General features: G+C 35.0%; 2 protein-coding genes across 2 annotated transcripts; one reads left to right on the top strand and one right to left on the bottom strand.

Annotated features, from left to right (window-relative positions):
* The first annotated feature begins 4,521 nt into the window (after positions 1-4,521).
* On the top strand, positions 4,522-7,358 carry LOC136969139 (galactosylceramide sulfotransferase-like). The gene is made up of 3 exons (XM_067263231.1): positions 4,522-4,728; positions 6,073-6,203; positions 6,293-7,358. Exons 2-3 carry the CDS (start codon positions 6,103-6,105, stop codon positions 7,356-7,358), a joined length of 1,167 nt encoding a protein of 388 aa, XP_067119332.1. The 5' UTR covers positions 4,522-4,728; positions 6,073-6,102.
* Positions 7,359-8,248: 890 nt separating this feature from the next.
* On the bottom strand, positions 8,249-10,288 carry LOC136969138 (uncharacterized). The gene has a single exon (XM_067263230.1). The coding sequence runs from the start codon at positions 10,286-10,288 to the stop codon at positions 8,249-8,251; it is 2,040 nt and encodes a 679-aa protein (XP_067119331.1).
* Between the last annotated feature and the right edge of the window lie 2,163 nt (positions 10,289-12,451).

Genomic DNA, 12,451 nt, shown 5'->3' with positions numbered 1-12,451 from the left:
TAAAAATTACTTTCCGAATTTTCTTTCAAAATCGATTATTCGCCATAAAATGTGAATAAAATTCAAAATTAATACTACCGAAATTTTCAGGGAACAATACAAAAAAAAAAAAAAAAAAAATTACATCAACTAGTCCCTTAACTTTCCCGGCGACATTTGGTGGCTCCATCTATTATCATATTTTATTAAAACAACTTTTTATATTTTTAACTATTATAAAATAGCAAATAGCTTATTTTTGAGGCTAGGGATGGGTTTTGTAAAAATTTGTAAATGCTAATAACGAATAAAATCTAATAACGAGTAAAGTAAGTTCGACCCTACTGGAGATACACACGATTTCCATTATTTCCCTTCCCCCTCGACCTTTAACCACCAAAATTTAATAGTATCAATCCACCTAATAAACAAATACGCCTGTAAAATTTCAGGAATATTGGGAAAATAGCACAGGAGTTATTAAGCTTCAAACAGAGTGAACAAAATCGTCTCCCCATACATACATACTAACATGCATACGTACAGAAATTACCCTGAAATATTTTTGCATTTCTTGGCGTTTAAAGGTTCCCAGAATCAAAATATGTAAAAATCTTAAGGATCATTTCTTGCCATACTTTCCCTCTGCTATACATAACAGCCGGAACAGTAAAAATATGCATCAATTATCAACGTCAGATTTTTATGTATGATTTAGTTTGTGTGATAAACTAATATTAATTTAGTAATTTTAAACAATTTTAGACTAACAGCACTGAACATCGGTAGTTACTCGTAGTTGGTTGCGGGTCGTGTCTTTCGTGCCTCTCCAACGGGCTGGCATTGCGGAGTTTTCTGGGTTTTCTTCACGTGTCAAATATGTAAATAAGGAACGCAGATTCTCATAAGAAATCTCTCAGGAGGACCTTCTTGGCATTGTAGTATCCCGTCAATTCAATCCTATTGTATACGAACAATGTCTCTAAACATGGCGCCTACCAGGAGGGCTTTCTATGAGAAACTAATTTCTATTCAGATGTTACACAGGTGAAGAAAACAGAGAAAGGTTCACGTCATCAACCCGTTGGAGAAGTGCGAACCCGCGACCAACTGCCGTTGGTTTTATACATTCATCCGCTGGTGGGCTCGACATTGTAGGCTTGAACTTCGCATTTTTACTTTTAGTTTAGTTTAGTTCCTTTTATGTGTAACTTTATTTTACCGCATCATTCTGATTATTATTACTATAAATTTTCCTCGCGTTTAAATGGCACAATTTTTAATCCTTTGTTTTATGTAATTTCCTGTTTAGCGAAAACAAGCCACTGTGCTATTTAGCTCTTTTACGTCGTTAAACAAAATGTTTATTTCTTCACATTTATTTTCATGTATTTTACATAGGCTACTATATCCTCATAAGCGAATAAGCTTCAGACGTTACTGCACATGGATGTAACAGACAACTGATATGAAAAGTACTGTACTTAAAACTTATAAGTGGTAAGTAAAAGCATCATTAGTTACACATAAAAAAAAAAAAAAACGGTTAATGTTACCTTAGGTGCCAAGATGGTGGCGCTTCCGGCAAACTCGAAACAGAGTCACGCGTGGTACTGATGATAGAGGGAGTTATCTGATAATAGTGTGACGAAATTTGAAAATGAAAATTATCCCTATAATAATAATTTGTTTGGCAATAATTACGATAATTTATTAGAATAGGTTTTTTTTTATAACTCTTTCCGCCCAGTGGGCACTAAGAGGGCCTCTTATAGCAAGCCCATTATGGGTTTGGCCAGGCCCACAATGGGGCGGCCGGGTGGTGAGGGACGGGGACCGACATATCCGGACGGACCACCCCCCGAAAAATTCCTGGGGATTATTCGACCCGTTCGGATTCGATCCCGGGTCCCCCAGGGCGGTAGGCTGCCACCTTGACCGCTCGGCCATCCGGCCGCAAAGGGCGATAGGCTGCTAACCTTGACCGCTCGGCCATCCGGCCTAATTAGAATAGGTTAGGTTAGGTTAGGTTAGTACGAGTGTCCCCATTGTTTCTGAGACGAGCCGCCATAGGTTACATTAACCATTGTAGTCTTTTGTCGTTCATTTGGCTGTATCTTTGTCTGGAATGTACGGCAACTGGAAAGTGTGGCATTTGGCACTATCTGACTTATACATATGTTTGGTTATGTATAAAGAAAACCTGGAGAAAGATTCCAAATTTTTGCAAAACGATTGGATATGAAAAATCTTGGGACTGGAAAAACACCAAAACGGCATCAAAATCTGGTCTGTCTGCACCAGTGTCAAGTTTTAAAAATAAGGAAACACAGAAAACAAGGAAGAAAAAGAAAAGGCAACAACCAATTCGAATACAAAGACAAGGAAAAAAAAAAAAGTCTACAAGTGTAGCCGAATCGACATTAGCGAGGTTGAGGCCGAAGTTTTAAACGCGAAAACGTGTACGTCGGACGTTTAGCGCCGCTTTCCTGTAAGCCTAGAAGTTTGACAATGGCGTTTGGAATGTCGAGCATGATTCCACTGACTTTCCAAACACCATTGTCAAACTTCTAGGCTTACAGGAAAGCGGCGCTAAACGTCCGACGTACACGTTTTCGCGTTTAAAACTTCGGCCTCAACTTCGCTAATATCAGGGAGGAAAAGACATGCAACAAGAGCTGAAGAATTGAAAAACTCAGGGAAAAAATGTAGTTTTTGAAACGAAAAAAAGAAGCGTTAATGTGAGTAAATTTTTATTTATTTTACTATGTTAGTTTATTACGGTTTGGGAGTCACGTGATCTCCGATCAAAGTATCGCGTACCGCGCAGTCTCCCGACTAATCCAATATGGCGACCGGAAGCGCCGCCATCTTGGCACTTAAGGTAACATTAACCAAAAAACCTACACTAAAATTTCGAAGAATCAAACCTACATCATCTAGCTCTAGTGTTTAGCGTCTTATTCACTCGGCTATTGCCACTGTTCGATATGAAACTTCCAAAGACTTATAAGCTAAATACTAAATTTTGGAGACCCAATTTTTGGAAACTGCTTGAAAAATAGGTTCTGTTATTTGGACGAGAAGCGGTTTGTGTTTTAAGGCTACGTGCTCACCAAGTTTCATTCGAATTGGAAACCCTAACGTACATCTTGTAAGTGACTGCTTAACATGTTACTTTTGTGCTTTCCAGACGCCAAACTGAAACGAATACCAGCATCTGCATTAATTGGTAAGTAAAACTAATGGCAATAAATAATTTGAAGTGGCGAAAAAATTTTAAACCGACGAAATGGCGGCGATATTTTAAAATTTTCCAGAACAACCCGCGAGTTTTTTTTTTTTTTTTTTTTTTTTTTTCTTTTGTTGGTATACGGCACTCTGCCAAGGGGATGCTTCCCGAGAGAACTTTCTATAGGAAATTGATCTTTTGTTTAAGTGTTACAAACGTGAATAAAACCAGGAAAACTCCACGTGGCCAGTCCGTCGGCAAACCCCCGACCAACTGCCAGCGTTTAGTGGTTTTTATCCAATGAACACTGGTATGGTGTGCCAAGTACCAATTTTAGTGGCACTCGGCCACTGGTAGGTTTAGACTACACAGACGGCTTCAATTTTATCAATTATAGACAATTCTTGTGGTGATAGAATTAATCGATTTTAAAAAATAAGAAAACAAAGATCGAATTTATCTCGTGACAAAATTATTCACGAAAAATCACGAGAATTCAGGTTAGATTCAAGCTCTGATATTCATAATAGTAATAGGGAGTATCCCCAGCTAACATTAAATATTTTGATGATGATTTAATGAAGATAAAATTATTTTCTTTAAGACAAAAGTTCTGTATATTTAGCACAGAAGAATACAGACCAGAGCAGGGCTTTCGATAGGGGATTTTTCTCCCGACCCGTAGAGAAATTAAGGGGTTTTATAAATTATTTTCTGCAGAATTATTTTAAAATGGCAGAAAGGGTCTTCTAGGGACAAGCTCTCGACGGCCCTGGATCGACGTGCTACACAAATGACACGATACACATTTCTTCTCTAAAACACATCCTAACATGCGTATCAAAATTACTGTTGACACAAGAGAGCTGCCTAATGTATCTTAAGTCCATTAACACGTAACACATTTAATATATAGGCCTAACAGTTAAAAGTGAAAAAAATTCGCGAAACAATAGGGAAAAAATGCTACAATTTTACATACAATTACTTAAATTATTTATCATAGTATCAGAGTGCCAAAGGGGTGCTGATAGGAAATTTTCTACTAAAAACTAGGTCTTATTTATTTATAAAATCTTATTTTCTTGTTATTTTCACCTTAAAACGACTTTTACGACTATCGATTTCTATTTTCATACGAATTAAATAAATTACATTAATACAAAAAAATTGGAAAATTCTGCCAGCATTCATTTATCTAAATGAAAGTTAGAAAAGACTAGTTCTAATTTTGAATTTGTGGTATGTAATGGTTAATGTTTGTAATACTTAAAAATTAAGAAAAGTAATAATTAAACAGCGGCGAAAGATTTTATAAGTGAAAACATCCGCGTCTCTCGCCATAGAAACCAACGTCAAACAAATCATTCAATAGGAAGTTTACACGTTATACTGTATATCATGAAAATATCCGTCAGAAAATAGCACTTATGATTAATCACGGAAGAAACTAAGCTGGTTTCCACTTGGCAGCGCATTCTTCAGATAAGACACTACAGGAATTATGAAAAGGTAATGTATTTTGTTACGTGAAATGCCAAATTTCCTGATGGATAATTAATTTTATGCTCAATTTAATATGATTATGCTCAGTTTTCATGCTTAATACGCTGCGTAAACGCTTGAGAATTCAACTAAACTTAAATAAAACTTAATAAATTTGTACGTAAATAATGTTCGGTTTTCAATTTTTAAATTTTTTGCGAATTTCTTTAATTTGTACTCGTTAAGCAAAATTTAAAAACTTATATACGTGACATCATTAGAATATTCGGAGCATTTTTTATATACTTTGAATATTCATAATTTAGAGTGAAATATGCACTAAATTCCTCGAATGAATAGGCGTTTTATTCCCACGTCAACGGAAACCGAATCCGATTATTGTTAAATTAGAACATTGATGTGGACAATGCTGAAACCAGGCAACGGTGTTTACTTTATTTCGACTGTTTTTCTATTGCCACGTGAATGGATAACGTGTCTCTAAGAAAGTACCGGTATGTGACTTTAAAAAATCTACTTTCGTGATGTCGTTTCTCTCTTATTCTAAAAAGTTAATAGCGTGTTTATTTTGAATATTATGTACTGTATATATTTATTTTCTAATACGGTATAGTCAAAGTCACTAAACAGCACACGCAATACAATGCTTAAAAATTCATAATCATACTTACCAAGTTTAATTAATATGCCTTTTTGTCCTTAACTTAATTTAAACTTATCTTCGTCTACTAGTACTTTATCAATCAACAGGACTTATTATACTGGATTTATGGATTCAGCAATTAGGTCTTACAGATCAGAAATAATATTGTTTATAGGTGATTTAAATAAACAATATTATTTCTGATCCGTAAGACCTAATTGCTGAATCCATAAATCCAGTATAATAAGTCCTGTTGATTGATAAAGTACTAGTAGACGAAGATAAGTTTAAATACTCGTAGTTAAATACTCGTCGTTATTACCTAGTGTTTAGATTGCAGCAGACTTTAATTGTAATCACGGATACTGTTATGGAAATTAAAACGTTGAAAAGATTGATTAATTACAATCGTTTAAATACACCCTTTTCATGCCATACTGGCCGCGTGGATAAAATTACTGAACAGTGATTGCTTTGCTCCTCACCAACGGGTAAGTTTTCCGGGGTTTCTTCACGTTTGCAAAACCTAAATAGTGACCACATTGCCATTGAAAATATTTCTGGGAGGAGCTGATCGCACGCCAGTCGTGTTGCCATATATAACCAAACAATGCCAGAATAAGAAAAATAAATTTATCTGAAAAATATACTCATTATCCATATTTTGCCATGTTCCTAAAACATTTATTTTCTCTTTTTCCAGATTAAACAGTACTTAATTAAACATCAAATTTCATATACAATGTTCATTAGGAATTGCCGTTATTTCTATCGCAACCCTTCTGTTCTGGTAACACTAGGGGTTATGACTGTAGTATTATTGCTTTTCAACATACAGATGCCGTAAGTACTACTCATTATTAAAGAAATTATCAGTTTTCTTAATTATAACATAATTTTAAAAATTTTAACAGCGAAAACCATTTTTGCAGATTTTCATCCGTTCCAGATGATCTTCAACGCGTTACAAGAGGAGAATCAGCAACCTGTTCACCTAAAACTAACATCGTATTCCTGAAGACCCACAAATGTGCCAGCTCCACCATACAGAATATATTCATGAGATACGGTGATCGAAACAATCTAATTTTTGTCCTACCAGCTGCAGGGAATTATCTCGGAAATCCTGCACCATTTAAAAGGACTATGGCACCGGATCCGTCCAAATTTAACGTGACTTACAATATACTGACTCTCCACTCCAGGTTTAATTACAAAGAAATGAAAGCTTTGATGCCAAACGACACGGTTTTCGTCACCATCTTGAGGAATCCGGTCGATCTTTACGAATCTCTTTATTCTTACCTCAATTTAGACAGAGTTTACAAAATGAATTTATCAAAGGCCGTAAATAAACTAAGCTATAACACGCTAAGTAAACGAATTAACCATAAAGTAGGCCTGAATCAAATGGTCTTTGATTTAGGGTTCGAGTACAGCGAACACGTTAACAGTTCCCAAATTGAGTCATTCATCGAAAGAATTGATCCGCTCTTCGATTTGGTAATGATCACGGAGAAAATGGATGAATCTCTAATCCTCTTACGTCATCTGATGTGTTGGAGTCTCGATGACGTCTTGGCGTTCAGAGTTAATGCACGTAGCAGAAAATCTGTCGTCACAGATAAAGCACGAGAAAAGATAAGAAGATTAAACTGGATGGATCAACTTTTGTACGATCATTTCCTTAAACGTTTTGAAGATCGAGTCAAGAGGTTTGGATATTCATCCCTACAACATGAAGTTGCTCTGTTAAATCAAAAGAGATCCATTTGGTATGACTATTGTGTGAAGGAAACCAGATCTTATTCCGATGGCGTGCGAGCAAAAGTAGTTACGTACGTAAGGAATCAAAATTTTAATGATTCCTGTGCAAGTTTAACACGTTCAGAACTTGATTATATTGATTATCTGCGAAAGAAACAGAAACATCTGTTCCGTAAAACAAAGCATCTGTTCCGTAAAACAAAACCTCGAATTTTCTTCGATTTAATGTAAATCAAGAAGCATTTTTTTGAGAAAGAAATGAAAATGCTTTCATTTAATAAATAAAAATATAAATACGACTTTTTCACACAGGTAAGTGCTTTACCTGTGTGAAAAACACCTTGCTTTACTTGTCCTTCTTTTTCGCAGTTACACTATCAGCAATCCTTAAAATTCACAAAGTTACGAGACGCAAAAAATTATGCCTCTATGTTCCTTTCTATTTTTTTACTTAAAATGCTTTCATTCTTCCACATAAAACTACGAAAAATGAATCTTTCTTGAAATTGCATCGAGGAATGAAGGTGGTGTTTAATTAGTGAATTTCTAATATGCTTCTGTAGAAATGAAAATATTTATATACACAAAATCTAACACCTTATCTTCGCTGAGAAAGTTTAATCTTAAACAAACGTTTTCGGCCTATTCTATAGGCCATTCTCAGGCTAAACAAATCGAATAGAATCCGTTCCATAAGAACGAATACAAATATTTAAACTTAAAAATTAACAACGGATTAATACAAATATTTAAATTTAAAAATTAACAACGGATTAATACAAATATTTAAATTTAAAAAAAATTAACAACGGATTAAAAGATACATAATAAACTAATATCGTATAAAAATTAAAAAACAAAATAAAAACAAAATAAAAATCAAAAATAAACTCAGAAAAAACTTCTAAACACAATCATAGAACCATAATATAAACATGTAAATTAAGAGTTCCTTGCAGAGTTTTTAACCATATACTTCCAGGCCGATGGAAGGCCCTCAGCGTCCCTCGCATTTATACACGCCCCTTCTAGTTTGCTCTTGTAAATCTCTATCTTCTCAGCGGTCCTTGCCAACGTTAGGGAGCTCACGGGTTTTATAATGTCCGCTTCATCCCATTTAACTATCGAGCTTTCGGTCTGAGCCATTTGGGATAGTACCGTGGCGTTGAGCTTTTTCTGATGTTATACTTGTGCTCCTTGAGTCTTACACTCAAACTCCTTGTCGTAACGCCGATATAATCTTTCTTAATTCCCAGCTGTGCGTTCTCGTATGGTATCCTATACACACCTGCTTTTTCTTCCTTCCTAATGCTATCCTTGTCATTCCTTAAAATCTTATAAAGGTTCGGGGCTCTTTTCAGAATTATTGATGTCTCATTGCGGTTCGCAATTTCTTTCATAATGCTTTTGGCATATCTGTTATAAGTGAATTTAGTGATCTTAGCGGGACGTTGTCTAGAGCCTCTTGCCACGTTCTTCTCGTACCTTTTAACCATTCCTGTTATTGCGCTTTTCCTGTATCCTAAGGTTTCGGCTACCTGTAGAATTCTGTTAATTTCCTTTGCTCTGTCCATAACGTTGTCACAATATAGAAAGGCCCTTCGGATTAGAGCCCGGAATGCCGCCATCTTATAATGATACGGATCATTTGATTGCGAGGGGATATAAAGCGGACTGTGCGTTGGTTTAACGTAAACACTGGTAGATAAATGCCCGTTCTTGAACTGGATGTTGATGTCTAAAAAATGAATTGTTACGGAACTTTTCTGTTCTAATTTCAGTTTTAGGCCGTCGCTATTACGATTGATGCCTTCAATGAACTCATTAATCTTACGGTTATTCTTCCATAATATAAAGATGTCGTCTACATATCTTTTAAAATATACTATATCCTTACGGAAGTCAAACAAAACTCTTTTCTCCAGTTTTCTCACAACCAACTCACAAAGAATTCCTGAGATCGGACTTCCCATTGGAATCCCCCTTTTTTGTCTATATGCTTGTCCATCATAGCTGAAGATAGATTCGTAGCATATCAGGTTAGCCAGTTCTACTACTTCGTTGTTGTAATGTAACAATTCAGGGATTCTGCTGAACAATAATTCGAGTAGTGCTTCCTTGCATGATAGAATTCTTATGGACGGATATAAGCTCTCATAATCTAATACCGTTCCTACTTCCTTTTCCATTAACGATATGTGTTGAATTTCTTTAACCACAGTTCCAGGATCCTCTGCCACTAGTGCGTTGCTTTCAAGTTGGGAGGAGATAAACTTGTGTAATCTTTTTTCTAAGACAAAAGTCGGTCCTCTGCACTTTTCTACTATCGGCCTAATTTGTTTACCCTCCTTGTGAGTTTTAGCGAATGCAAACAACCTTGGAATAGCAGGCCTTGGGTTCCGGCACTTTTTAATAAAAGGTAAAACAGTAGAAAGCTTTGTCTCTTCTAGCTTCTTGACCCGTCTATCAATGCTCTCAATAATATTGACGTTAACTTTTTCACATTCCGTTTTTTCGATGTAATCTTCTATCGCCTTTTTGTAAGTTTCTCTTTTCATGATCACCAAATGTTTAGTTTTGTCCGCTCTTGTTACCAGTAAATCGTTTACATCCAGCCAACGCTTAGTAACCCGAATATCGTTATTCCTAAGCCCTCCTAGCTTCCAACGTTCTTGGTTTTTAATGACCGTTTTCCACCTAAAATAATCTTTTTCTAACGAATCTAGCCCAACGATTTCTCTTTCAATCTCTTGAATCAAAGTTTCCCAATTTCTTGGATTCTCAGGGACGAAGTTCGGGCCTTTTTCTAGAACTTCCCTAATCTTGTCTGGTACCTCTACCTGGTCCCACACAACAAATGTTGCAAGATTTTTCTTATTCTTTCTTATTGCTTGCTTAGCGATAATCCATTTCATTTTCTTAATATACTTTCTCGTCAAATTCTTATGAATCTTGTCTGTTAGTCCAACAACTCCTTTGTTAATTTCTATTAACTCTTCCGGATCATCATTATATATACTATTTTCAAAGTTGATAATCTCACGCAAAAGTCCATATTTCCTGTTTTTCGCTATCCTGATAGACTTTCGAAGGCATGCTAGACAAAACCTCACCTTCAGTGAAAGGCATTCTTTTGGGACGCTGATTCTAAAAATTGACATGGGAAAAACATTGTTTTTCAAACATTCCCTTCAAAACTCCAATTTACAGTTAGCTTTGATCAGCTTAATCGTTAACTTCCTGTATCTTCTGTAATGTTGCACCGGTGCCGCCATAATAACATTAAATAAAACGTGCTCAGCAAAAATTATATAAACAAAATCTAACACCTTATCTTCGCTGAGAAAGTTTAATCTTAAACAAACGTTTTCGGCCTATTCTATAGGCCATCCTCAGGCTAAACAAATCGAATAGAACCGTTCCATAAGAACGAATACAAATATTTAAACTTAAAAATTAACAACGGATTTTTTTTTATTTTTATTTTGTTTTTATTTTGTTTTTTAATTTTTATACGATATTAGTTTATTATGTATCTTTTAATCCGTTGTTAATTTTTTTAAATTTAAATATTTGTATTAATCCGTTGTTAATTTTTAAATTTAAATATTTGTATTAATCCGTTGTTAATTTTTAAGTTTAAATATTTGTATTCGTTCTTATGGAACGGTTCTATTCGATTTGTTTAGCCTGAGGATGGCCTATAGAATAGGCCGAAAACGTTTGTTTAAAATTAAACTTTCTCAGCGAAGATAAGGTGTTAGATTTTGTTTATATAATTTTTGCTGAGCACGTTTTATTTAATGAAAATATTTAATTGGAAAAATCTAATCTATATTATTGTGACGCCGTCACAATGTCGGGCAGCAAATTTTAATCATTTTTTAATGTAAAAATTCACGTGATTTCCGGTCCAGACTGGATGTTCGTTTATGGTTAATCGGGCCTCTACTTCCCAAGCCTTCCATATCTGCTTAATTTCCATCTAACTACGTTCTCGAGATTAATGGACAATCGGGTGAACGACAGTGGGAATGTGTATGTAAATGTATTGTGCACGTATTGTATAGGGCTTACGTAGTTCGGCTTAAATATGGCTTGTCACATTTGACGAGTTCGCTTTGTCTATGAGATTGTAATTGTAATTATTATTTTACAATTATATATGTTACAGTCAAACCCGTTTTTAGTTAGAACGCGTTTTAACTAGTTGAAACTAGTTTATACTGGATGTCTTTGTTAAAACCCGTTTTGTCTAGTTAAAACTAGTTTTAACTCAAATTCATTTTTGACTAGCAGTAAATTCTAGTTTTAACTAGACAAAACGGGTTTTAACAAAGACATCCAGTATAAACTAGTTTCAACTAGTTAAAACGCATTCTAACTAAAAACTGGTTTTTACTGCAACATATAGAGTGATTCGGAGTAAGGTGGTAAGCGGGGGAAGATGCCTACTTTTCGATATTTTCAAACGGTGACGTCAGATATTGTCATGTGTTTGTATGATGAATCGTTGGGCCAATATTGAGTGCGGAAAGCTGTAGTTGGCTACCGTTACCTCATTTTCTACATCCGAGAAGAATAAAAGCAAGATAAGAACGAAGTTTTTGTTGCGAAATGTTTCTAGAATCATTTTAAAATTAAAAGTTAAAATAGAATTTATTAAAAATTGCGAAAAACAATTAATGTGTGATGTAGTTAAGGTTCTAAAGTTTCCATTGTGAGCTACCGCCGATCCCGATCAGACACGCTAGAACACGTGACTCCACCAGGCATCTTACCCTGACAAATGAGAAAGATGCCACATTTTTCTTGGGGTAATGCTATTTGTTAATTGGATTCCAATATGCCTATTTTTAATAAATTTTTGTTTTCTCGTTTTATTGCAGGATATGCGTAAAAATTATATAAGAACTTTTCAAAAAGGTTTTTGGACTTAAAAAAGCTTTCAGCTAGCTATAGAGCACGTTAGAACGGGCGGAAACTTAACAATACTTATATATACTTATACTTATATGCGCTGTTATACTTACTATGAAGTACTGTACTTTGTACTACATATGCAATAAATTAAATTTTGTTAAGATATTCGGAAATTAATTTTATGCAATTATATTTGTTATCTTACCCTAATGGCATTTGGCATCTCACCTGGATACTTGGGGTGAGATGCCTAAAATGCCAGACAGTAAAAAAGTCGTCATTGCAAACACAATATACAATTATTTTTCATATACTCCAAAGTTTTATTTGAAAAACATACTCAAGAATATGATATTTTCGTTAGAGGCCTCCAAAACCCAAATTATCGCTATAATTTCCTT

This window comes from Centruroides vittatus, unplaced genomic scaffold (assembly GCF_030686945.1).
Source record: "Centruroides vittatus isolate TY-2023 unplaced genomic scaffold, ASM3068694v2 contig_1743, whole genome shotgun sequence".
Taxonomy (NCBI): Eukaryota; Metazoa; Arthropoda; class Arachnida; order Scorpiones; family Buthidae; genus Centruroides; species Centruroides vittatus.
This window is presented reverse-complemented; position numbering and strand designations above follow the sequence as displayed.

Excerpts from the sequence above, each read along its gene's own strand:
- LOC136969139 (XM_067263231.1), top strand. The coding sequence starts at position 6,103 with ATGTTCATTAGGAATTGCCGTTATTTCTATCGCAACCCTTCTGTTCTG. Across the intron at positions 6,204-6,292 it reads CTTTTCAACATACAGATGCC|ATTTTCATCCGTTCCAGATG; the intron begins GTAAGTACTACT and ends CCATTTTTGCAG.
- LOC136969138 (XM_067263230.1), bottom strand. The coding sequence starts at position 10,288 with ATGTCAATTTTTAGAATCAGCGTCCCAAAAGAATGCCTTTCACTGAAG.